Source organism: Suncus etruscus, chromosome 13, assembly GCF_024139225.1.
Source record: "Suncus etruscus isolate mSunEtr1 chromosome 13, mSunEtr1.pri.cur, whole genome shotgun sequence".
Classification (NCBI taxonomy): domain Eukaryota; kingdom Metazoa; phylum Chordata; class Mammalia; order Eulipotyphla; family Soricidae; genus Suncus; species Suncus etruscus.
In genome coordinates this window covers 30,056,150-30,081,188 of record NC_064860.1, presented here as the reverse complement: position 1 = coordinate 30,081,188, position 25,039 = coordinate 30,056,150, and the positions used below count along the sequence as shown (strand labels likewise).

At 36.8% G+C, this 25,039-nt stretch overlaps 1 protein-coding gene across 2 annotated transcripts in view; it reads right to left on the bottom strand.

The window, feature by feature from the left end:
* Positions 1-25,039, bottom strand: part of LOC126026168 (kalirin) — a 549,871-nt gene that overhangs the window by 92,622 nt on the left and 432,210 nt on the right. The window contains exons 15-17 of one of the 2 annotated variants that reach the window (XM_049785867.1): positions 16,813-16,979; positions 7,504-7,623; positions 2,812-3,030 (exon numbers count right to left, since the gene is read on the bottom strand). In XM_049785867.1, coding sequence (XP_049641824.1) covers positions 2,812-3,030; positions 7,504-7,623; positions 16,813-16,979 — 506 coding nt within the window. The remainder of the gene's footprint in view (positions 1-2,811; positions 3,031-7,503; positions 7,624-16,812; positions 16,980-25,039) is intronic. The other variant, XM_049785868.1, reaches the window with a different exon arrangement.

Genomic DNA, 25,039 nt, shown 5'->3' with positions numbered 1-25,039 from the left:
TTGAAAAATGCACATTTCCTTTAGAGTGATAACAAATTTGGACTCACCTAAAATGCTTACAAAGCTTTTAATTTCTAAAAAGCATTGAAAGACTATAAAATGGTCTTATAAATAAACTCAAAGAAAAAAAGCAATATAAATGGGGCCTGGAGGGAGAGCGAAATTGCATGTGATAGTCAGTGAGCCAGGGAGTCCAGTGTCAGGGCCTACAGGAGCACACAGAAAATACAAATGAAAATTCTAATAGCTTCCTTCAATAGACTTTGCTTCCTGGAGAAGGAATATGGCTATAGCTACCCTTGACCTTTTCTGTCTGAGAAAGGCATCCCCTTTGATGAAGAATGTGGTTTGGATAGGACATATAAGTGGTGAACAGAGCCCAGAGATGAGCTGAAAGACATCCCAGGAAGAAAACCCTTGCAGCCAGACAAGCTTTCTGTGTAATGAGAAGTTTGAATCTGAATCCTAGCAGAGTTCCCTAGAACCACATTCTTCTTTGTATTTAAAACAAGAAAACACACAGACATACTCATGTATTGAGGAAAAGAGATTGCAGATATATAAACATCTTTTAGAAATATTGTACTTGATATACGTCCCATTGTAGCACTGGACTTAAAACTTAGTAATTTAAAAATCAAAGGGAAATTAAAAGGTTATCAACCATAAATTCTGTCATTTGAAAGGTGAAGAAACCCAGAGAAATAAAGATCAGTTCAGTGTCATATTTATTTGTTTTTAAAATGGTGCTCTGTTTCCTTAATGTTCTATCTTAAATTAAAATGTAAAAAAATAATAATTTTATTTATTTACTATTTTGGGGGGAGGGATGAGCCACACCTAGCAGAACTCAGGAGTGACTCCTACATTTATAGAATTCAAGAGACCATCTGTGATGCAAGGGATCTGAACTGGCATAAAAGATGCAAGCAAGCATCCTGACTCTTGTGCTACATCTCCAGCTAAACACATTTTTAAATGGATATTCAATGGCCCAACACACGTTATTGAAAACTTGTTTTGCTGAACATATTCCTTTGTCCAAAATCGATTGTGTATGTCTTCTATTAAACCAGTAGCTATTTGTCTTAATCACTATGGCTTCAGAGTAAGTCTTAAGAACAGACAGAATAAATCCCCCTATTTTGTTTTTTCTTTCTGAGACTATTTGGGTGTTTTAAGTATCCTTGTATGTTCATATAAAGTTTTGAGTAAGTAAAAAATTATATAAAGAAGTGTTCTGATATTTGATTGGAGTTGTATTGAAACTATATATCAACTGGGTTAGCTCTTTATCATTTTAGCATGCTGCTCCCACTTTTGTAGCCATTAAAGACATCATCTGTCTGAATTAATATAAAAAAGACGAAAAGAAGCAGTAACACAACTGCAGGACCTTGACAAGCATGTTATATTTACCCCAGACAGACTTCCCCAGGGTTCCTATAAGTCACTTAAGAGGAGACTCTTTCTTTGATATATTTCTACCAGGAGCAATTCAAACAAAGAAAATATTTTACATGGAATAAAACTGCTCCTGCTTTAAAACCTCTATTTCGGGCCCGGAGAGATAGCACAGCGGCGTTTGCCTTGCAAGCAGCCGATCCAGGACCAAAGGTGGTTGGTTCGAATCCCGGTGTCCCATATGGTCCCCCGTGCCTGCCAGGAGCTATTTCTGAGCAGACAGCCAGGAGTAACCCCTGAGCACTGCCGGGTGTGGCCCAAAAAACAAAACAAAAAAAAAAAAAAACAAAAAAAACTCTATTTCATGAAAACAATTCCCTAACAGTATTCAAATCATTTGGAAGTCTTCTTAGCTTATGTACATGTTGCTATAGAGATGTAATGATAATTAATCTCCATTGTGAAAGTCCTGCTATAAGTGTTTCTCACAGCTGCACCATCCTATGACAAGGGGTCATAATTCCCTAATGACAAACAGCTGTTTCTTCTCAATTAGAGTAAAAGCCCCATGAGAGGCACAGATGTATGGTTTTAAAGTGAAGCATACTGCCTGATTGCAGTATTGGAATATATTGAGAAAATTGCCACTTTTCTCTCTCAATCTTTGCAGCTTATACCACTCTTCTACCTCTTCATTTATGTTGCTTTGGTTATGTGATTTGCTTTGACCAAATGGTTGAGCAGAGATTGGAAATTCATTTGTACAAAAAATTTGGGTTCTTTTTCTTCTTTTACCATAAATTCTCCTGCTGATCAAGCAGGAGGGGAAATATGATTTAGAGCCAGTTTGAAGGGTTCTAGAAAGCCAATCAAGATCAACTGCACATTTACTGAAGTAAAAGAAAAATATTTGTTTTATACCACTTAGTTTTTGGGTGTATTGTTACATAGCACTACTTTGGTAATAACTGATGGATATACTCCATAAGTCTAGTATTCTCCAAGTATTCAATTTCTATTCAACAACCAAAGCTGATAAAGTTGAGAAACATAAGAAAACCAACAAGGTCCACTTCACTAAATAGAGAAAACATACTGTGGAGAATCCACAAATTATTCTTCTATTCTCAAAAGTCAATACTGAGAGAACTAACTTTCTGGTGAGGCAGGCATTTTGAATCTTGAATCATAAGATCCAAAATAGCCCTTCATTAACTGCAAAATTGTTGTTGTTGTTTGTTTGTTTGTTTGTTTGTTTTCGGTCACTTACTTACTTGGTTACTTACTCCTGGCTCTGTACTTAGGGATTACTCATAGCAGGGCTTGGAATACCGGGGATCAAACCCTGTTCAACTGCATACAAGACAAGCACCCTACCTGCTGTATTCTCTCCAATACCCTCCTTACCTGTTCTGAAGTTTTGTAGAAGGCCACAGAAGCATTGACCAGTTTTAGCCTATCTTCCATCTTGAGCATGAGCTGCTGCCAGTGAAGAGCCACCTTTTCAGCACATTCTCGAATGGCATCTGCATCGTAGTGTCCAGCCTGGAGAAGCGCCTCAGCTTTCTGCTGTACCTGCAGGGCGCTCTGGTGCGTCTTCTGCAAGGAAGTGGCATGAAAGAGGGACTGGGCACAAGGGAAGGAGAGAAAGGTCCATGGGAGCAACCCAGGCGTGGTATGGAAGGGGGTGGAGTGAGGCGTGAGTGGAAAGATGCAGAAAAGTTAAAGAGCTTTAAATGATTGATTCACACATTTGTTATGATTAATACATTATTATTTTAAAAGCATAATTTCTAAAGGAGAACATTGTGATTTTCATCAACCAGTTATTCGGAACCCTAACCCCTGCCCTAGTCTTCTCTTCTACTTGTTTCTCCCTTGGCTTTAAAGAGATTTCAATCTCTATAATAAAAAGAACATCCATGAATATTAATGTTCCTTGACTGGTTCATAAATATAAGTTTCTTTTAAAACCTAATTATAAATTAGTTTTTCAGGATGAATTTCCCAAGGAGATTACTACTACAGTCCCATTTTATAGAGAAAAAAAGTAAATTATTTTTGATTTTGGAGTCACACTCAGTGGTGCTCAGGGATTACTCCTGGCTCTGTGCTCAGAAATCATTCCTGACAGATTTGGGGGACCATATGAACCTGATTTATCAAACCTGGGTCTATCCCAGCTTTGTGTGCAAGGCAAATGCCCTTCTATTGTGCTATCGCTCCTGCTCTGGAAAGTAACCATCCCTCAGTTATCTCATCAGGGGAACAAGTATTATAATAAATCTTCACATTTACATTACTTATGGTTTCCTTTTAGATAATATATATGTATATCTCTATATGCATATATGTTTAGTACAGTGTGTCTATATACATTTTTATTCATGCTAGATATGGCATGCATTCCTTGAATTCACATTAACTATAGGTGGTGGGGAAACTTGGTTGGAGAACTGAGGGAAAGTCAGCTGAAAAAGGGATTAACATTGACTAAAATAAAATATTGGTGTGGATGAGTAACATGCTTTCAAAGACTAAATACTCAAGCATCATCTGCAGGTCATTTCAATTCAATGGCACAGTATTATTTTGACCTTTGCACTTTTAAGAAAGGGAAGGTATTGCACTTTTAAGATGCTGGCAGCCCTGTAACATACTTCAGAATTATGTCTGCCCTTCTCAATCAGTAGTACTGACAGTTCCCCAGAGCCAATGTATTCCATTCACTCACTGTGTGAGCATAACTCCCTCATTTTCAACTCTATCTCTCCCTTTACAACTGTCCCAGACCACAGTCTTCACAGTCCTATTGATTTCACCCAGTCTATCATACAGCTCCTTGCTTTCTTTCTTCTCTCCTTAACATACACATACACACATACACATTGATTATGTTAGCACCACCTCCAATAGCAACCAAGAATCCTTTATTTTCTCACATTGTCACTGAGTCAGCCTTCAATCCTAATGAGCACATCAACATTTTGGTTCCTGACTACTTAATACAGTTATAAAAGAAGTACATTAAAATCCAGTAAAAGTAAGCTAATGGGGGACCAGAATGATAGTACAGCAGGTAGGGCATTTGCTTTGTATATGGCCAGCCCTGGATGGATCCCTCATATCCCATATAATTCCCTGAGCACTGCCTGGAGTAATTCATGAGTGTAGAGCCAGGAGTAACTCCTGAGCATTAGTGTGTGTGACCCCAAAACAAAACAAAACAAAAAAATAAGTTAATGGACAGAAATGATCCAGTACAAATCTCTGACTTCTTTCTCTATCATACAATTGGAATTATAGTCCCATAACTATATACTATAGTCCAGTAAATATAATGACTCCTTAATATATTAAACCAACATATAATTGTCATCTTGTGTCTTTATTTTGCATTTATTTCTATCTGATCTTATTGAATACAATATCTTTAAATATGGATATCAGCTATATTACTATTAAATTGGAGTGCATGGAAGAAAATAAAAGTAAATTGAATTTATTATCCTGTTTTACCTACTTTTTCTGTCATAGTGCTTATGTTTAAAAGAATGATTTCAGATAAAATGGATTTTAAAATCAATCTTGCTTCTAAGGTATTCACAGTTCTTGAGTACATTAATCAATATCTGGTAAACAACAAATAATTTAAGTTTGATAATTAAGCTGTATTTCTAGGTGCTCTCCTGGTATTGCTCTCAATTCAAAAATGCTCTGAGGAAGTTTTATAAAGGTTATTTCAGGTGAAAATTATGATCATCTTTGGGACAACAAAAACCTTCAGACTAATGAGGTCACTCAAGCTGCAGTGAGCAGACATGCTGGTCTGGCATGATATCTCAGTATATGCCTAGTTAATGAGTTAAATATTAATAATCTCTTCCTTTATTCTTTAAGATATTTTTGTTTAACAATAAATTATATCATCTTACCAATTGATATTTGATTTCCCTTTTGGAACCAAGGGTATTTTCCTTTGGACTTAGGAAATCAAATCATGTCCTCTACAAGCAACCATTATAAAAACCTCTCTATGATACCTTCAAAATAGGTTAAACTAAATAGACTACATCATCTTCATATTGCCTAAATCCTCCTTACTATATCTCTTCCTAATGCAGCCCTCATTCAAAACTGATGCATTTAAAGAGAAAAAAAGAAGGATATATTAAAATTTTGGTCCCATTCTCTTTTACTGGCCAAACTACAGATCCTGCCTACAGTTAATTCCCCAAATCTTAAAAAATAATCATATTTTCTGCTTTTTGAGATTACAGACTTAACCACTACATAAATACTAAGGAGTATCTCAACAGTTCTAAGAATATTTAATAAGGTTGTTTCTATATAAAAACATAACCAATTAAGAGACATACCTTCTTAGTGAGCTTCTACTCTGTAAGGATGCAACAGCATCAAGTACAGTTTAATACATAAAACAAATTATGATATATATACAAGGCACTTGGACTTCAATCATTTAAATTATAGTGCAGAAGCATTTGCACACTGTTTTCCACTAGCTCACTGAGACACTCAAGTGTGACAGACACTTGAATTTATTTTTTCAGCATCTGATTGGGGTATGGAAAATGCAGCGATCTAAAGGGAGAAGTAAACCCTCACATTTAAGGTAAACACAGAGGGGATATAGCTAGGAGTTATCTTCTCCCTTACCTAGCAATTCTCATACTTCATGCCATTACTTCCGTATTTTGCATGCAGCCTATCACTGGGGGTTTGACTATAATGTACCTGATTCTTGACTGTAATCCTTTGTTTTTTTTTTCTTTACTGCAAATAGATCTTAAAACTATTAAATGAAGGCATATGAATAAATAACAAAAGAAACAAATAATAAAATTAAAACTCTGCTTGGTTTCTTCTTAGAAAATACTTTTCTCACATTCTGTGTAAAATATAGTCACATTTTAAAATTCAAATCCCATATAGTCCTTCAGTGTAAATTTGTTTCCTAAGAAAAATATTTGGCATTTGATGTCATTCATGTTAATAATGCAACTATGTTTTCACATGCAAGGTTTCTGGAAATTAATAGATGAAATATCAATAGTAACTTAACTCATAGATCAGCTTACTATATGAAAAGATATTTATATGGGCACAGTTAAAATTTTATGATACTGGGAAACTATCATTAATAGCCACTAATAGTGACTTTATACACACTGAGAAGTAGGTTGAGTTTTATATCGAATCACAAGTAATAAATGTATTTGACTTTTCACTTTTTAACTTTTTCCCACTGGTACTGAACTTGTTTTATTTTTAATTTCCCATTTCCTGCTCCTTTCCCCACACCACTCTAAAATAATCAGTTCAAGTCTCTTTGGGATGGAGAATGTTCTAGTAGAAAGAATAATTAAAGGTATTATGTAAAGCAAGACTATATTTATAGTAGATCATCATAAGTAGAAGTTTAAAGTAACCTTTAAAATAGTCTCAGCTGGTAAACTTCTGGTTTCATTTTATTTTTTTAAGTATAACAGCATCATAGAAGCACTACTTCAGTGAAAACAGGCTATCTGCAACTTGCACTATGAAAGCAGCCTATCTGCAACCTGCACTGTTGCTCACTGTTTTTGTTTAGGGCAGAATATGAAAATGAAACTTAAGATTATATGCAAACCAAATGTTTGAAAGTGGGATTCTAGCTTACTAATAACTTACTAATTCTAGTTTACTAATAATATTGAACCTGTCCATACTGAATTCTCAGGATTCTCATTTGGAAGTGGCATCTAACCTTTTAGATTTAACTTTCCCAAACGGTACACAATCCACAATCTACAAAATTTCAGGGGCTTTAACAGTGAAAAGCTTCACAATGTAACTGCAACTTGCAATTATAGTGTGAATAGTTGTCTTTTCATGAAAAGGCCTCCTTCAAGTGATAAACTCCCAACTTTGCTTCTCCATCAATGACTGGATAATAGGAAAACTATTTGGACCATTTATCGCTACTCAGAACAAGAGCTTACAAGCAAAGGAAACCCACATGTTGAGGCATCATCTCCACCTGAGGTGCAAAGTAAAAAAGAAAGGGAGGATAGCATTGACAGGATTGTGTGTTACCTCGATGGCCAGTTGGAACTGTTCGTGTTCCCTCTGCAGTTGCTCTGCTTCAGACAAAGAACTAGCATTGACCAAGCTGGCATTGAGCATTGACTCGCCATTGCGGATCCATCCCAGGACCTACGGAATTGAGAGCACAGGTGAATAGTCTGACAAGGCTACCCTAGAGCTGTTGGCTTTTCTTAAGGACCTTTCAGACAGAAAGCTTTCTTTCTCCTACCCACAGGTGGAGATAAAAAGGTAAATAAAATGGATAATTACAATGGAAATCTTTCAAATATTACCTGGCACCTTGCAATGTGAGATACTTATTATAAGAACTAACCTCATTCTCATTTTCATATGTTGTTTCTTACCTTAATTATCCCTAGTGCCAATTTTCTCACCTGCTTAACTTAAACATTACTTTATTATATTGTAATGCATATACATTTCTGAAGTTCTTTCTAGGGCAAAGAAAGATATAAATAAGTATATTCCATCTGTTGGTATTTTTTTAAAGACCCAGTTCAAATATCAACATTTTGGAAGATTATAAAAATCTTCCATACTTAATCACTCCTATTAAAAATAATTTCTTTCTTGGGGCTGGAGAGATAACATAGTGGTAGGGCATTTGCCTTGCACACAGCTGATCCAGGACAGATGGTGGTTTGAATCCTGGCATCCCATATTGTCCCCCATGCCTGCCAGGAGTGATTTCTGAGCACAGAGCCAGGAGTAACCCTTGAGTGCTTCTGGGTGTGACCCAAAAACAAAAAACAAAAAAATTCTTTCTCATCTAATACAAACCATTTTGCATACACCATATTTAGTATTCTCCACACAAAAAAAGCTTTGTTGTATTATTTCTTTACATTTCCCTTTATAATACTTTATCTTTTCCCTTAAAATTCGTTGTGCCAGAATAGGATAATATATTATCCCTATTTACTTTTGCATAGTTCCTAGCATAGTATCTTGATTGCATTATACAGTAATATTTCTGAGAGAGTAAATGATTCTGTATAATATTCAAGTCACTCCTAAATTGGCCCAACATTCTATGTTGAACTTAGGCCCAATATCTCATTCCTTGAAAAATAGCTAATTTTAGACAAGTCTGAATTTTAGTATGTAAACAACCACAAACCAAACAAAAGTGAAAAGAAAGGGAAAACAAGCTAATAGAATGAATAATCAGTCAATTCTCTAGCTCATTAGGTAAAAGGAAAATATGTTATAACTGATTTAATTTACTTAGAAAATGTAGATAGGCTGAAAAAAATCTCTAGGTGTACTTAATAAAATACTAGGGAAAGAACATTCATCTAGAACTATCAGGACAGAAGAAGAGACTGCCTCTATACAGTGCTGGGTGAAATGAGTTGTAGAAATTATCCAGTCAGTATCATTAAACAAAAATAACTAAATGGTAAAAGTTATGCATGGAAAATGTATATTGTGCCTGATCACCAGAAAATTGAAAGTATTTTATAAGTAAGTCTGAGAGTTTGCTTGAACATTATCTGAGGGCCAGAGCAATAGTACATTAAATAAGGCATTTGACTTATATGCAACCAACTCAGGTTCAATCCCCAGCATCTCTTTAGTTCCCAGAACCTCCCAGGAGATAAATCCTTAGCACAAAGCTAAAAGTAACACCTGAACAGCACTGGATGTGGCTCAGAAACAAAATAGAACAAGAAAAACTAAAACAAAAATTAAAAAAAAATTTTTTGAATTTTCAATATTAGTAAATACCACTCATCTTTGGTGGTTGCCACAATCCATTGCAAATTTCTTTCTCCTCTCAAGTTGCTTCAACTAAAAAGCATAATAATCCTGATCTCCAATTACCTAATCCTTGTAGACATTTCTCAGATTGACTTCTTGGGTGGTAGGTGTCATATTGTACAAGATTAAATGTGGTGTAAATCTCACCCAAGCTGAGCTATTTGGATTGAAATGTTAATTCATGGTCAGTCTGGCATATTGTGGATGAGATGCCAACCTGCAAAGCAATTAGTTGCAGAAAATAACTGCTCAGTGTATGTGTGAAATATCTGATGCCAATATCATACTGTGACTGGCTGACTAATTTGAGATGCTTATGCTTTACAAAAGCGGCCTCTGGGTGCATAATACAGGGTTACAGGCCCATACTTCTTCTCTTTTGAGAAATGGAGATCACAACATACATGATTCAAGATAATTTGCTTGGTTCCAAATTCATCTTAGGGAAAAAAAAACATTTTCTTCTTGTTAATTTGTTGTCACAAATCAACAGTTGAAAGGAAATTTGTCTCTGGGCCTCCTGAATCTTGCATCTTGCTGGAATATTTTTCTCTCTAGTTGCAACCAACTGGAAACATCAGTTTTAAGTGGTATTAGGGTTACTCATTTATCATTTATTTAGAAATATCAGAAACTTCAATCTCCATGTCTCTTATCAAATCATGCAACATTGTTGATATCCCTATTAATTTTTATTTAAGAAATGCTGCTTATAAAAGGCATTTCACAACTTTAGCATGGGAGAGTTTACTTTAGAAAGATAAAAATGCATGAGACCTTAATAACTTCATGTAAGGACCTTATAATCTGCAAGGTACCTTCCCTTTATATACTAGTATTGATTTAACTATAATTTAAAAAATAGTATCCAAGTACCATGATTTACAAAGTTGTTCATATTTGAGTTTTAGACAGAATATTCTAGTATAAACTCCACCACTAATGTCAGTTTCCTCCACCAATGCTCCAGATTCCTTCCCATACCTTCCTCTCCTAGTCTGCCATCATGATAGGAACCATTTAAAGTTTGGCTGTTAAAGTTTGGGTCTTATAATTTCAGTGTTGTTGACTCCACAGTAGATATTTATCTCTGTTCTTCTTAATTCTTACATATGTACTTAAATCCCCATGATCGCAGAGTTCCTTGACTTCTTATCTGTCTTTCTCCCTTTCCACTCTTTATTTCCTTCTTTCTGGGGCTAAGGGTGATCTAGGCAATCCCCTATTATATTTAGACCATTTTTTCTTTTGCTCTACAACAAATTTTTAATTAAATAAATTGTAGTTAAATGTCTAGTTTTGTTTTTTGTAGCCTTTGTCATTGGTATCATATCATTAAAGACTACTTTGAGCATTCTACCTATATTTTGGAGCATTCAAGAGCATTCTGCCTATATTTTCCTCAGTGTACTTTATAGATTCAAGGTCTTTGATCCACTTTGAGTTGACTTTGGTTCACATGAGATATGAATCCAACTTAAATTTCCAAAATGTGGTTATCAATTGTCTCAACACATTTTGTTGAAGAAGCTGTCTTTAGTCCAATCATGTTCTTGGCTCTTTTGTCAAAAATTAGCTGATTGTATATATGGAAGTTTACTGCTGGATATTCTACTTACCCATTGGTAAGAAAGTTTGTTTTTGTTCCAATATCATGTTGTTTTGATCACTATGGCTTTGTTTTACAACTTCAAATTAAGTAATGAGATACCTCCCAGCTTCTTATTTTTTGTATAATTTTTGGCATTTGGGGTCTTTTATGATTCCATACACATTTCATAATTTATAATTGACTGTTCTAACATTCCTTGAAGAATGTTGTCTGAATTTGTATAGGGATTGAATAGTATCTATATAGTGATTTAGGTAGAATGGTTATTTTGACAATACTGATTCTTCAAATACACAAACATGGAATGAACAAACTAAAATGTAAAGCCTGATGATAGTGGACCTATTTAACTATTTTTTGTTTGTTTATTTGTTTGTTTTTGTTTTTGGGTCACACCCAGTGGTGCTCAGAAATTATTCCTGGCTCTACACTCAGAAATCACTCCTGGCAGGCCTGGGGAACCATATGGGATGCCAGGATTCGAATCACTGTTCATCCTGGATCAGCTGCTTGCAAGGCAAATGCCCTACTGCTGTGCTATCTCTCAGGCCCCCAAAGCTCTAAAGTAAAGTTATGCAACAAAATGATTATATCTTATGAAGAGGCTTAAATATTAATTCCTATTACAGTCTTTGCAATGATTACTGGCATATTCTGATAAGATATAGGTATATTATTTATTACAATTACTCTTTATAGTTCAATCAATAATAAAACTTGTTGATAAAATTTTCTTTTACTATTGTACTTTATCTCTCAGGTCCTCTGGATGCTTGTTTTTTTCTGTGAGAATCTAAATGAATACCAAGTAGTTGAAAATTTATAATAAAAAGTAAGCAAAAATTTTACAAATATCGAGATGTGACTTTAGAAATATTATTTAATCTTCCTGATGCTTCTTTTGTTTTTTAGTTTATTTATTTTTGAACTTTTTTGGGGGGTTACACTTGTCAGTAGTCAATGATTACTCCTGGTTATGCGCTCATGGATCACTCCTGGAAAGGCATAGTGGACCATATGTGGTGCTGGGAAATTGAACCCATGTTGGCCACATGGGAGAAAATCACTCTACCTAGTGTACTATCTCTCTGACCCTCTTATGCTTAGTTTATTACCTATAAAATGGCAACATTTTATATGCCCAAGTCACAGGGTAAATATGAAAGTGGGGCTGAAGTGAGAGTACAGAGGGTAGATCATTTGCTTTGCAAATATATGACCCTGTTTTAATACCTGTATTTCATATGGTCCTCCAAGCACTACCAGGAGAAATTCCTTAGTGCAGAGCCAGGAATCATCTTAGGTATGGCCCAAAATTTCCCAAAAAGAATATAAAAGTATTTCACAATAATGTAATGAATAAAAATAAAATGAACATGTTATTTACTCAATTCTCTTTGGCTGAAATCTACATATTTTGTTAGAGGACCTTTGAAGATCTGTTCCTGTCCTAACATGTCATAAAAATATTCATAGACTCTCCAATTACCATAGGGTACTAGGGAAAGTATATTATGTAGAAATGAGGGTCTGGAAGAGCATTGTTACTTGGAGACTTAGGATTTATTTCCAAAAATTCAGTTAGTCTAAGGTAAAAGGGAGAAAGATTTCAGATGTTCTCACACTGGATGTGGTTAATTGTTGGAAAAACTGAATCCTGCGACCATGTAGGCTAGGAAAGCTACTTCTGTATGGTTGTATTCTCTAAGTTATACAGACAAAAAAGTTTATGTGGAGGCACTTAAGATCACTGAATCTAAAGCTTATTACAAGGTATAGGCATATTTCTGAATTCTACACAAGGAAACATGGACAGTGCCTCATAGAGCAGAGGGAAGCCTACAATAGTTCTAACGATTCAAAATTTCTAAAGTTATAATTTATATTTCATAGTTGTATAGATGGTGAACATATGTCTTCTTAATAGTTCCAGTATTTGCTGGCCTCTTGCTGACCCATTAGGCAGTGGCCATCCTCTTTGTCAGGTGTACTCCAGGGCCATCCATCTTCTCTGGTATACTGTTTTACAGCTAGGAAAATCCTAGACTATCTTCTGCTGGAGGAATTCTTATTTACTATGGAATTTTGGGTGCAATACTTCGATGTATTTTGGGCTTTAGTTTCAATCAGTCAGCCAGTGAACAGGTTCTAAAACAACTAATCCTGTGATACCTCATTTCCCTCACTTAAAAGCTTGTAAACATACTAGCTACTCACAAAATGATCAATACTTTTTCCTTTGAATATATTTCAGTTCCTGTCTAATTTCTATGGACAGTGAAGATAATGGAATATAATATACCCAATATTAGTATAAAAGCAACATAACGTTTTCTTCTTTTACTGTCTATATTGTTCATATAAAATTTCTGATCAGTATATTTTTCAGAGGGGTAATTAAGTCAATATCTTAGTGGATAAGAAAACATGATTTAATTATTTAGAGCTTAGTAATCAGCATCATAGAAATCTATTTTGGCCTAAATGTTATGAAGGAATACAGAAATACATATAGAAATTAACTTAATCTTATTCTTGTTAAGTAGGTTTTCAGATCTTCCTGAATAATCTCAATAAATGAAAGGTCATTTTTATTCAAGCTGTGTTTTACTGGAAAATGATGAGCACATCCTGTGGATTCTAGAAAGCAATTTATGTGTATTTTCTAGAAAAATTGGGAGGTCAAGGTGGCCACGAACCCTGTATTATCAGGAGAATAGTTTCCTTTCCAGGCTGAATAATTCTCCAGATGCATTGGGTCATTTATCTTAGTTCAAAAATCCTTCGTAATCATTCAGAAAGCAAATCAGTTGCATTAATCAATGCCATTTGTTCTAGATACTTGAAAATCATTTCTAGTCTAATGTGGCATCTTCTCTCCACAAAGCTTGAATTTAATTTCACTATGGTGTAAATACATTTTAATATTCTGATGATCAAATCTAAAACTTTCATTTCTGAGCTTTACTGACAGATGCAAAATGGCAAATTCTTGTGCTCTCTTTTTCTGTTTCCACTAATGTAATTTCCAATTTTCATTCTTTCCTTCTTAGAGACTATATTCGAAAGAGAAACTTTCAAGTTAGTGTCTAAATTTAACTCTACTGATCAATACTGACATCTAAATTAACTTCCTTTGTCCAGGTGTCAACAGCTTCCAAATCAATATTTCTGACTCCAATACTTCCCATCAAGCACAAATGCCTTGAAACTGAATCAGACTACTCCCTAAAGAAAACCTTACGTTGACAAGTCTGTCTAATGAGGCATGGTGGACTAACCAAGCATCTGTCCCTTGTCACCTCAAAGACTCAACATCCACTGCAAATAAATGTCTGTCACATTTTCTAATCAGTTGGAGCAACTCTGTACCTATTTGAATTATACACCATTGTACACCACTCTTGCCGTGTGGGGAGAAATCTCTCAAATGATAAGTAAAAAATTTGTTGTTCATATTCTATAATTTATGGACTACTTCATAGGACTGGATCCAGTTATTAGTTAAGCCTGGATTGTTTTTGTTTGTTTGTTTGTGTTTTTAGGGTTTTGGATCACACCTGGCAGCGATCAGGTGTTACTCCTGGCTCTATGCTCAGAAATTGCTCCTGGCAGGCTCAGGGGACCATATAGGATGCCGGGATTCAAACCGCCGTCCTTTTGCATGCAAGGCAAATGCGTTATTTCCATGCTATTTCTGCAGCTCCAAGCCTGAATTGTTTTTATGGGGACCATCTACTGCCCTGTTTGACAGCATCATCATTCCAGCTCCCCTTTTGTACAGAGTGTGAGCTCTGGCTGAACCTTGATTGGAGGAGAAGGGAAGCAGAAAGACAGTATTGTTCATTATAATAATTATAATTTAATAATTACAATAACTAAGAAAGACAAAGACATTAGTAAAAAATATTATGAATGTAAGAGAACAAGCAATAATTAAGTGAAGTTCAATGCTTTGGTCCCCAATGCTAATTTAACTGATTTAACTAAGACACTGTAACAAAAGTGGTATATAAAAAGATGTTTAAAAAGAAGAAGAAAATTCTCTGCTTATGTTAGTCATATGCTGAGAAGCAGGGAAAGCGTCATTTGGGAGATCCAGGAAAAAAAGGAACCATCATAGGCATATGAGGAGCTAGCCTCTCAGGGAAGCCTTCCTGAGAGTAAAGTGTTTTCTCCTCGGTGTCACCAGAGCTTGGTAAGAAACCTTTCTCTATAGGTCTTAGGAGGCTCCTATAAAATACGATATTTTGGGGCCCCAGCGATAGCACAGCAGTATGACATTTGCCTTGCACGTGGCTGCCCAAGATGGACCTGAGTTCAATCTCAGGCATCCCATATGGTCCCCCAAGCCAGGAGCAATTTCTGAGTGCATAGCCAGGAGTAACCCTTCAGCATGGCCGAGTGTGGCACAAAAACTAAAAAAAAAAATCAAAAGATAGTTTTTAATATCTCAGGTAATATCTGCCTCTGAGAATAGATGGAAGAACTGATGAGAAATTGGTGTGAAAGTATCTAGCATTAAAAAAATCCAAAATTTGGGGCCCGGAGAGATAGCACAGTGGCGTTTGCCTTGCAAGCAGCCGATCCAGGACCAAAGGTGGTTGGTTCGAATCCCGGTGTCCCATATGGTCCCCCGTGCCTGCCAGGAGCTATTTCTGAGCAGACAGCCAGGAGTAACCCCTGAGCACCGCCGGGTGTGGCCCAAAAAACAAAACAAAACAAAAAAACAACAAAAAAAAATCCAAAATTCAAAATTTTTACTTCTTCAACCCAGGAAATACCTACTTCTTATGCTAATAATAACTGAGTCACTTTGCATATAAATTACTCTAAACAGGAATACCCACTTCTTCTGCTAATAATAACTAAAAGTCACTTTTCATATAAATAAATTTAAATAATATGTTATTGGTCATTAAATAGAGGTCCCTAGTAACCTGGATATGTCTTTGGATCTGAACAAAATGGTTAATATTATGTCTCATACAGACAGGAATCTTCAATTTAAATTTAACTTCGGGTGATGCCGAAGCAATAGTACAGTGGGTAAGGCATTTGCCTTGCATGTGGCCAACTAGGTTTGATCCCTGGCATCTCATATGATCCCAGAAACTGCCAGGAATGAATCCTGAGTGAAGAGCCAGGAGTAACTCCTGAATACCACCAGGTATAATTCAAAAACAAACAAACAAAAGAAACTTCAGGGATGGGAGTGATAGTACAATGGGTAAGGCACTTACCTTACATATGACTATTTAAAGTTTAAGCCTTGGCATTTCATATCCTTCCCAGTCTACCAGGAGTGAGCCCTTAGCAAAAGCCAGAAATTAATCCTAAACACTACTGAGTGTGACCCCATCCCCTCCCCAATATTAACTTCAATGTGGCAAGAATATTTTCTTAAGAAGGCCCACACATAATGGTAGCTGATGGTACCATGACAGTACCAATGATGATAACTGCTACCACTTACTGCCTCAATTGCATGACAGAGGCTGCACAGGGTTCCCCCAGATTAAGCATCATGACTCTGAAACCTGAACTATACTGATAGATCAAGAATTTGTATTTCTTATGCATTGTTTGACAAAGTTGAGGACAGAACTTAGATAATAATGGATTCAATAATTGAGGTCCACTTGGGAAAGTTCTGGTATGTTCTCCTCAGAGTATCATGTAAGAGAGAGAAGTAAGCACATTCAGTTTGAGCCATTGTACATTATATTATTTGTCAAATCCACTAGGTAGCAGCCTATTTAGAAACAAGCAGTACAATCACATTCAGACTTCAGACTTAACTACTAGTTTTGTTAGGAAGAAACCTGTAACTTTACAGTTGCTTGATGCCCTCTAGGCTCAAGCCCAGCCAGGGTCAGCTGCTTGGAAGACTTCACTAAAGGTGGAAGTGCCAAACTCACCTGTTTGACCTCAGCCTGGAGGTGCCGCAGTTGCAGACACTGCTCAAGCCGCTTATGGGTCTGCTCTGCATTGAGTTCTAATTCATGCTGCTTCTCATGAAGAAACTCAAGTAGCTCTTGTACCTGAGCTGCCAGATCAATATCTTTCTCACATATTAGCTCAATTCCTGTTTCAAATAAATGGCAAATAATTAAATTAAAATATAGGTAGTACTATAAATTCTGCATTTCCTTCAACATATAGGGAAACTGGGAGGATCATCATCAGTTTCATTTGGGTATTCAAACTATGTCATATCTTTCCGGTTAATGAATGCTTTGGGAAAAACTTGTTAACAGATTGTCAGAAACTTATTAACTTGTTCAGAGATAAGACAGTTTCCGGTGGTAAATGGATCCCAACACCTCGAACACTCCCTAGCAAACCTCAGGATTACAATAGGAAAAACAAAACAAAACCCAAAAGACCCTTCCAGAACAATGAACCCTTCCAGTCAGTCTTTCATGGGATACTTCATTTAGATAGATGTAATGTTTCATTAGAAGTTAAGTCCATTCTGACTAAAGTTGGCATAGTCAACTACTTAGTTCCCATAAAAATGCAACTTTTAGAAATATATGCTAGTTCTCACATATTAGTATTAATACAAGTAATCACAGCCAAAACACCTACCCCAGCTATATCACAGGGGGTCTGGATACTGATAACAAATAGGAAAAACTATCACTTTAAAGTCGAGTCCACGCAAGGAGAGATGACTGACAGTCCTTCCACAGATTCAAAACAATTAGTATTCTCAGTGACTGACAAACATTCCCATTGTTTATGACTATCCCATCCAGGATGAATAAATTACCAAGTCTCTGTTCTAAGACAAGAACCTCTCTTTAGTGTCCACTAATCAACCTCCAGGTCCCCTGTACAACAGAACTCTCCTAAGACTAAGTGTGGATGCACACATCATTTCTCTTCAAAAAGTCAGGACGAAGGGACTTCCTGTGCTTGGTAGATACTTGATTTTGATTCACCACTTGCCTCTCAAAAATGTCATGAACAGTATACTAGCTTTGAGCTAAGTCTTCAGTCAGAATCCTCAAGTTACCCAGTTACCTAATAACTTACCTAAGTAACTCTCAGTAGCTTCATTTCCATTGGTCATAGGACAAAACAAACATCAACCTCTATTCCTTATGGCTTGCTGGTCTGTGACTCTTATACCTTCAACTTTTACCTTTTTACTCTTATGCCTCTTGGTTCATATCTATGTCCAAATCATGTAAGTCATAACCCATATAGTTTTGATTCTGATTGTTTATCTATTTCTGATTAAATCTTTCAGAGATCTTTAGCTTTGTGAAAATCATAATTCAGAATTGCTTGCCTTCTTCTGGTGTCTAATCCCATCTGGCAGTACATACTCTTATTTTTGTTCAAATTCTCCCCCCTGGATTCTACTCCTGTCCTTCATTGTGCTGTATGGCTGTATCCTAATGTAGATATTCTGAGATACTAACAAACAGAAAGCCAACTAATGACATGATTCAGATTCAAAAGTCCAGCAGACATGTCACTGAAGGATATGTATGTCCATGGAGGGCACTCCCAAAGGATCTCAGTGATCTCAGTATATGGCCAGCTAAAAATAATTCCTTCTTGGAGGCTTCCCCATCACTCTGACTCATGCAGCCAGAAATCTACCACCACTGCCAACTACACACCTGTGATACAGTTGGGGGCGTGCAAGGAAAGTCTGTACATGCTAACAGAAATTCATTTCTAAAGGCAAAAATAGTGTTTTATATAAGGGCAATATGGGTGAGTGGGAGACATTTTTTTGGTGTCACATGGTAATAATTTCAGTATCTTTTCATGTTTATTTTTTCCATCAGTTTCATAATTCCAAGTCTGAGCTCCTGAAATATCTGTGGGAGACAGAGAAAAGCACGGGTTGTTCTTTTGGCAGCCAACTCTCTCTAGCTACTATTTTCAATTTCAAGGGGGACAAGGTAGAGCATTCTCTTCACTGAAATGAAAAGTAAGACATAAAATTTCTACTTCAGAATGTTCATCTTAGTAAGATGATCTTTGACCCCTGTTTCTGTTTTCTGGAAAAGTAAATTAAGATTCATCTGCAGAAGTAGAAGCTCTTTCCTGATTCTATCCGTAATGAGGAATTTTTTTTTATAATTCATTTTCATGCTGCATGCATCTCTGGTGTTTAGCATGCAGGGCTTGGACAAAGTGTCTCTTTATGAGAACTGTGGTTCACCCACTACCATGTCATATGTAAATGGACTCTCTAAGTCTGGTACTTCATTAACAGAGCTAGCCACCTGCTTAGGATTATATCCAAAACAGGCTCTCAGATGGGCCTTCATTTTCATCTATTCCATTTGATATTCTTTTATGTGAAAGGAATACAGGAAAAAAATGGCTGAAGACAATGCCTGCTGCTCCTTTTTTTTCCAATAACACATCACTTTGTAGATAGAGTAAATGAAAGTAGCATCCAGAATAATAGAAACCATACCTTTTCCTACAACTCCATATAAGTTCCAGGTAAAATCTATCAACTGGTAAATATCCATCCGTCAATAGCAAATAGTTTGCTCTAAGTATAATCACAGGCCTGTCTTCCTCAGAGGTTCTCAGAAATAGAGCAAGACATGATTGTTCTTTCCATAAGTAGAAAAATATATTTCTATTGAAATAATTTATCAGTCTCTTGAAAGTTGAATTGTGGTTTCATTTTGATGTGCCTCTATAATATCTCTTTTCTACACCTCTATCATAATACTTCCATTGAGATTGACTTCTTATTAATATATTCTCAGAGGAATACAGAAATAACTGCCTTATGTCTCTGTCTTCATCAAAGCATGCATAGTGCTTGATTTAGAGAATCAAATAACACCTGATTAGTGAATATAGGTAAGAGCTTAGGGAAGAGCTCAGATTATGTGCTGTGGTAGAAAACAGTAGGCATGACTTAATCCATGTCCTCAACATGTCAGTGGTGAATTTCTAGGTTCTAAATTCTTTCTGGGCCTGGGTAAACAGAAATCCTAACATCTTAGGGTATTGTGATGATAAGAATTAGTGCCAGATACTTAGTGGATTCAAAAACAAACATTTGCAATGTTTTCTGCTTATTGAAGAAGAAGAAATTATTCTGTCTTCATTGACTACTAATAGGAATGTTGGATGGGTTGTATAAAATATAAATATGATCAGGATGTTATGTTCTTCTCAATATCATGAGAAGTTATAGTAATTTGGAGGCTATTAAATTAGTGTGCTCTCAACTTTGGCTCACATTAGATTTACTTAATGAACTTTACATAATCACTATCTCCTGATCAAAGAACAATAACATCCTAGACAAATAAAATCTATGTAGGGAACATTCAGGTTATCAGAAGATAATTTAAGAACTCCCAGAGTTGCCATGTTTGTATCAGGCCATTTCCACAGACTCACACTTTTCTTGAAAGAGATGTAAATCAAGCCATGAAAAATCATGGATATCCCAGCCATGTAGATGAAAACTGGAACTCTTGGGAGGACAGGGTGGGCCAAACCCTTGCCCTGCTGAAGCCATACCTGCATATCCATCACCCATAATAGCTGCTCCATAATAAACCACTCCTCTGTAACTCTGAAGATATACCAAGCTGACCAAATTTCAGGTATTTAGTATTTGGGTTGATCTCACTAGGATGATTTTTTGGAATGAATGCAGGCACCCTCCACCTGCCATCTCATACTTTCAGTAAACCTGGCAGCTATAACCATACACATACAAGCCACAGTATCAGCAATAGCGGTTTGAATTCCTGGACCATGTGGCCACATTCACAGCTGCATGACAAATTCATTTGTTTAATATTGTCATTCCCATAGAGGCACATGAGTTTAGATGACAATGTGTAACTGAAGTCACTTCATGTTCAGAAACAAATGAAGTAACAGTATGATAGCTAGCAAAAAGTACTTACTAAAGCTTCTTTTTTGTTTTGTTTTGTTTTGTTTTTGGGCCATACCCAGTGACGCTCAGGGGTTACTCCTGGCTATGTGCTCAGAAGTCGCTCCTGGCTTGGGGGACCATATGGACACCGGGGGATCAAATTGTGGTCCGTCCTAGGCTAGTGCTGGCAAGGCAGACACCTTACCTCTAGAGCCACCGTGCTTACTTACTTCTGACAATGAATTAATGATCTCATTGGAGAAACAATAATGTCCATAGATTTGCTTGATGCTGTACTTCTTTTTCCTCCCTTCTCTTTTTTCTTCTTTTCTCCTTCTATTATTTTTATTTTATTAATTAATTAATTTTTGTTTTGGGGCTACACCTGGTGATGCTCAGAAATTGCTGACTATTTTATTAATTAATTAATTTTTGTTTTGGGGCTACACCTGGTGATGCTCAGAAATTGCTGACTCAGAAATTGAGACTATGTGCTCAGAAATTGCTCCTGGTGTTGGGGACTATATGGGACATTAGGGGATCGAACCACAGTCTGTCCTAAGTTAGTCATGTGCAAGGCAAACGCCCTACCACTTGTACCATGGCTCTGGCCCTGCCTTCTATTCTTTTTAAAATAAATTTGCTCTCACTTGTCTGGAAATGTATCAAGATTAACTATGTCAACTATGTAATATATGCTCTTTGAATAAAGTTAATTAAATTTTTTTAAAAAATCCCATGATTCTAGTACAGAACCAAGATTGGAACCTACTGAATAAGACAATGTCTAGCTATTCAGGGATTGACTTTTTAACATAAATATAGCCAATAGAATGCACTACCCTGGGGCCGGGAAGGTGGTGCTAGAGGTAAGGTGTCTGCCTTGCAAGCGCTAGAGTAGGACGGACCATGGTTCGATGCCCCAGCATCCCATATGGTATCCCCCAAGCCAGGGGCAATTTCTGAGCGCATAGCCAGGAATAACCCCTGTGCATCAAATGTGTATGCCCCCCCAAAAAAAAGAATGCACTACCCTGTTTATTTATGACTCAAGAACACAACTAATATGAAAAATGTTGCTTTGCTTTCCTTTACCTGGTAGGTCCACATTATCACTTGAATTCCTCAGGAAGAGAGCTGGTTGTAGATCAGGACAGCATTTCTCAACCTTTCTCCTACCAACCTTGTTTCCTTTCTGTTACTCCTCTGACCCACTAGTTTGCTCCCTAGTCTCATAGCCCTTATTTAATTTTTCCTTTTTTTTTTTTTTTTTGGTTTTTGGGCCACACCCGGTGGTGCTCAGGGGTTACTCCTGGCTGTCTGCTCAGAAATAGCTCCTGGCAGGCACGGGGGACCATATGGGACACCGGGATTCGAACCAACCACCTTTGGTCCTGGATCGGCTGCTTGCAAGGCAAACGCCGCTGTGCTATCTCTCCGGGCCCCCTTATTTAATTTTTCACTTGTGGCCTCCTTGGAATATTCTTGGGACCCAAGCTGGCTAAGGTTTAGGCATTCCTGGTCGATACTTGTGACATTTGTGCGTTCTATAAATAACTTTATCTCTTTCAAATAGCAAATATCTTCTGTTGCCTTTTTATACACTAAGCTTTCTTTCTGTCTGTCACTCTCTCAATATGCTCAACTTAGAAATTACAAAGTTTCAAAACCAGGTTTTTAGATCAGTAGTCTCAACCTTTTTAGCCTTGGAAGTTAAAAAATAATCCAGACTAATTAAGAGTCCCAGAGGTGTGAGTCCACCCCCATTGGTATTTCTGAAAAGTTCAAAAAGTCATACTGTAGTACATTTTAATGTGCAGCCAGGTTGAGAACCACAGTTTTTCATGGAGAATTTATTCTCCTCCTTTCAGCACTCATCAAATCTGCATTTATATTAATCTTAGAATAGCTTCCATGCTGGAAAAACACAGGCCTTTTCTCTCCTTTTATGACACAAGTAAGATTATTTGTAGCCCATTATTTTTACTTACATCTGTTCCACCCACAATGATGCTCATTCTTGATTAATTCCACAGACATTATTTGAAAATATGCTATGTGTAAGACAGAACCACTCTACCGGATGCTAAGAATGTAAACAGAAGGAAGAGTCATGTCTTTATGCTGCTGAAAAAGCCACAGAATCACAAGTAACCTCAATAGAATGCATTATTCACTAGAAGAGGGGACCAGTATTTAATAGTTGTTGAGGTTTATTAAACCTTTACCATACTGTGCATCATCCCACTGTATCCTCACTCATAAGTGGAAAGTATTATTTATTCTGGGGCCACACCTGCTGATTCCTGGGGTGATTCAAGCAGTGCTGAAGGGAGATTGGGAGATATGGTGCTTGGGATGTAATCCTGAGCTCCTAAATGCACTTAGACCATTGAACTATCTCCTTGGCCCTATCTCCTTGGCATTCTGATTGCCATTTTACAGAGTAAGGCAAGGTCAGAGACACTGGGAAATACGTTCAAGGACAATTTGTCAGAGGTCTAGCCAGATGTCAACAAAGACAAACTTCCTTTTTTGACTCTACTCTTAACTTCTCTCCTCAAGAAGCATCAGTCCCCTAGACTAAAAACTTATTTTCAAATGCTCTGACTGGGTTATACCTATGGCACAGCAAATTTTAAGCATCCATGCAAGAGACTTCCTAAACTTATCACTTAAAACCTATGTGAGAGAGGCTGATACTTTTGATTAAACCATAAAAGCAATGCATTCATTGGATTCACAATCTTTGTCTTACTCATCAGTCCTGGATAAGAGTCATATGGTTGGCTTTCATCAGTGAGGGACTACAGTATAACAGAGTGTTGGGGGAGAGGTGATAGTTAATTAAGGAATATGACAAGTGGAAGGGATCTCTTAAACCTAGATCCACATGAGTGAGAACTAAGGTCTAAACAGAAAGAAAAGGACCTTGTAGCATCAGACACTCTGGTGATGGAACTAGACTTTTTTTTTATTATTATTGTAGCATGGCTATGATGGTATTAATGTTTATGGTTTTGCTGTCCAAAGTTACTGCACCTTTCACCATCAAGTACCCAAATGCACAAGATGCCCCATCAATGTCCTCATGATACTATCATTGCACCTCTTTCTTTCCCCTTCTCCACTCTGAAACTGAACTTAAAATGTTTCCCTGATGTTTCTCCCAACTTGACTTTTTCCAGAAAACTCTTCCATCCTTCACTATATATAACATGACAAGGAGAGAACAGTGCAAGAATAAAGTTGTCTCTATTTTCCATCTATTCCAATGGGGGATACAAAGTCAAGTAAAGGCCTTGAAATGTCTTTAAAAAGACATTTTTGCTGAACATGTCCGGAGTCCTTCTATAGGCTCTCATCCTCGGTTTGAGAGATGAAGGGGAAAAAGAAGGTGGAACACCACATCAGTATAAAAAGAAGTACCAAATAAAATATCCAGTGAGCGCTACAACAATAAAGATAGGCACCACATACTTGCCGTAGACTTGAGATAAAAAACATGACAGAGCACAAAACAGAAGAAGAGAAAAGAAGAAAGAAAAAATAATAAATAAAAATGGAGGGGCCGGGCGGTGGCGCTAAAGGTAAGGTGCGCCTGCCTTGCTTGCGGTAGCCTTGGACGGACCGCGGTTCGATCCCCCGGTGTCCCATATGGTCCCCCAAGCCAGGAGCAACTTCTGAGCGCATAGCCAGGAGTAACCCCTGAGCGTTACCGGGTGTGGCCCAAAAACCAAAAAAAAAAAAAAATGGAGACAACCAATTCAATATCCACACCTAATCAAAGAAATTGACAAAAGCTAGATAGATAAATACTTGATTTTTACCCCATTTTATTACTTTTCTCTTCTTCAAACAAAACCACATAACCTTAACTATATAACCCTGCCTCCCAATTAGAGGGGGATATAATGGAGGTACCATGACCAAACAGTTGAAAGATCACTAAGTAGTAAGCTAGGCATGGAGGGGACCACTCATTCTAGCAGCCCCGGGGGTGAGGGTGGAGGCTATGGGAGGAGTGGAGGTGGAGGGAGGACAATTCGGTGGTGAGAATCCCCCTGATTTAATGTTTATATGTACCTAAAATATTGCTGTGAATGATATGTAAGCCACTATGACTAAAATAAAAATTATAAAAATATATATACAGCTCAAAGGCCAGCTGAGCAAATCAATAAAAAAAAGTCTGTTTAAAAAAATTAAATAAATCAAAAACAGATTGTTCTGTCAAACTACCTAAAAAAAAAAGACAT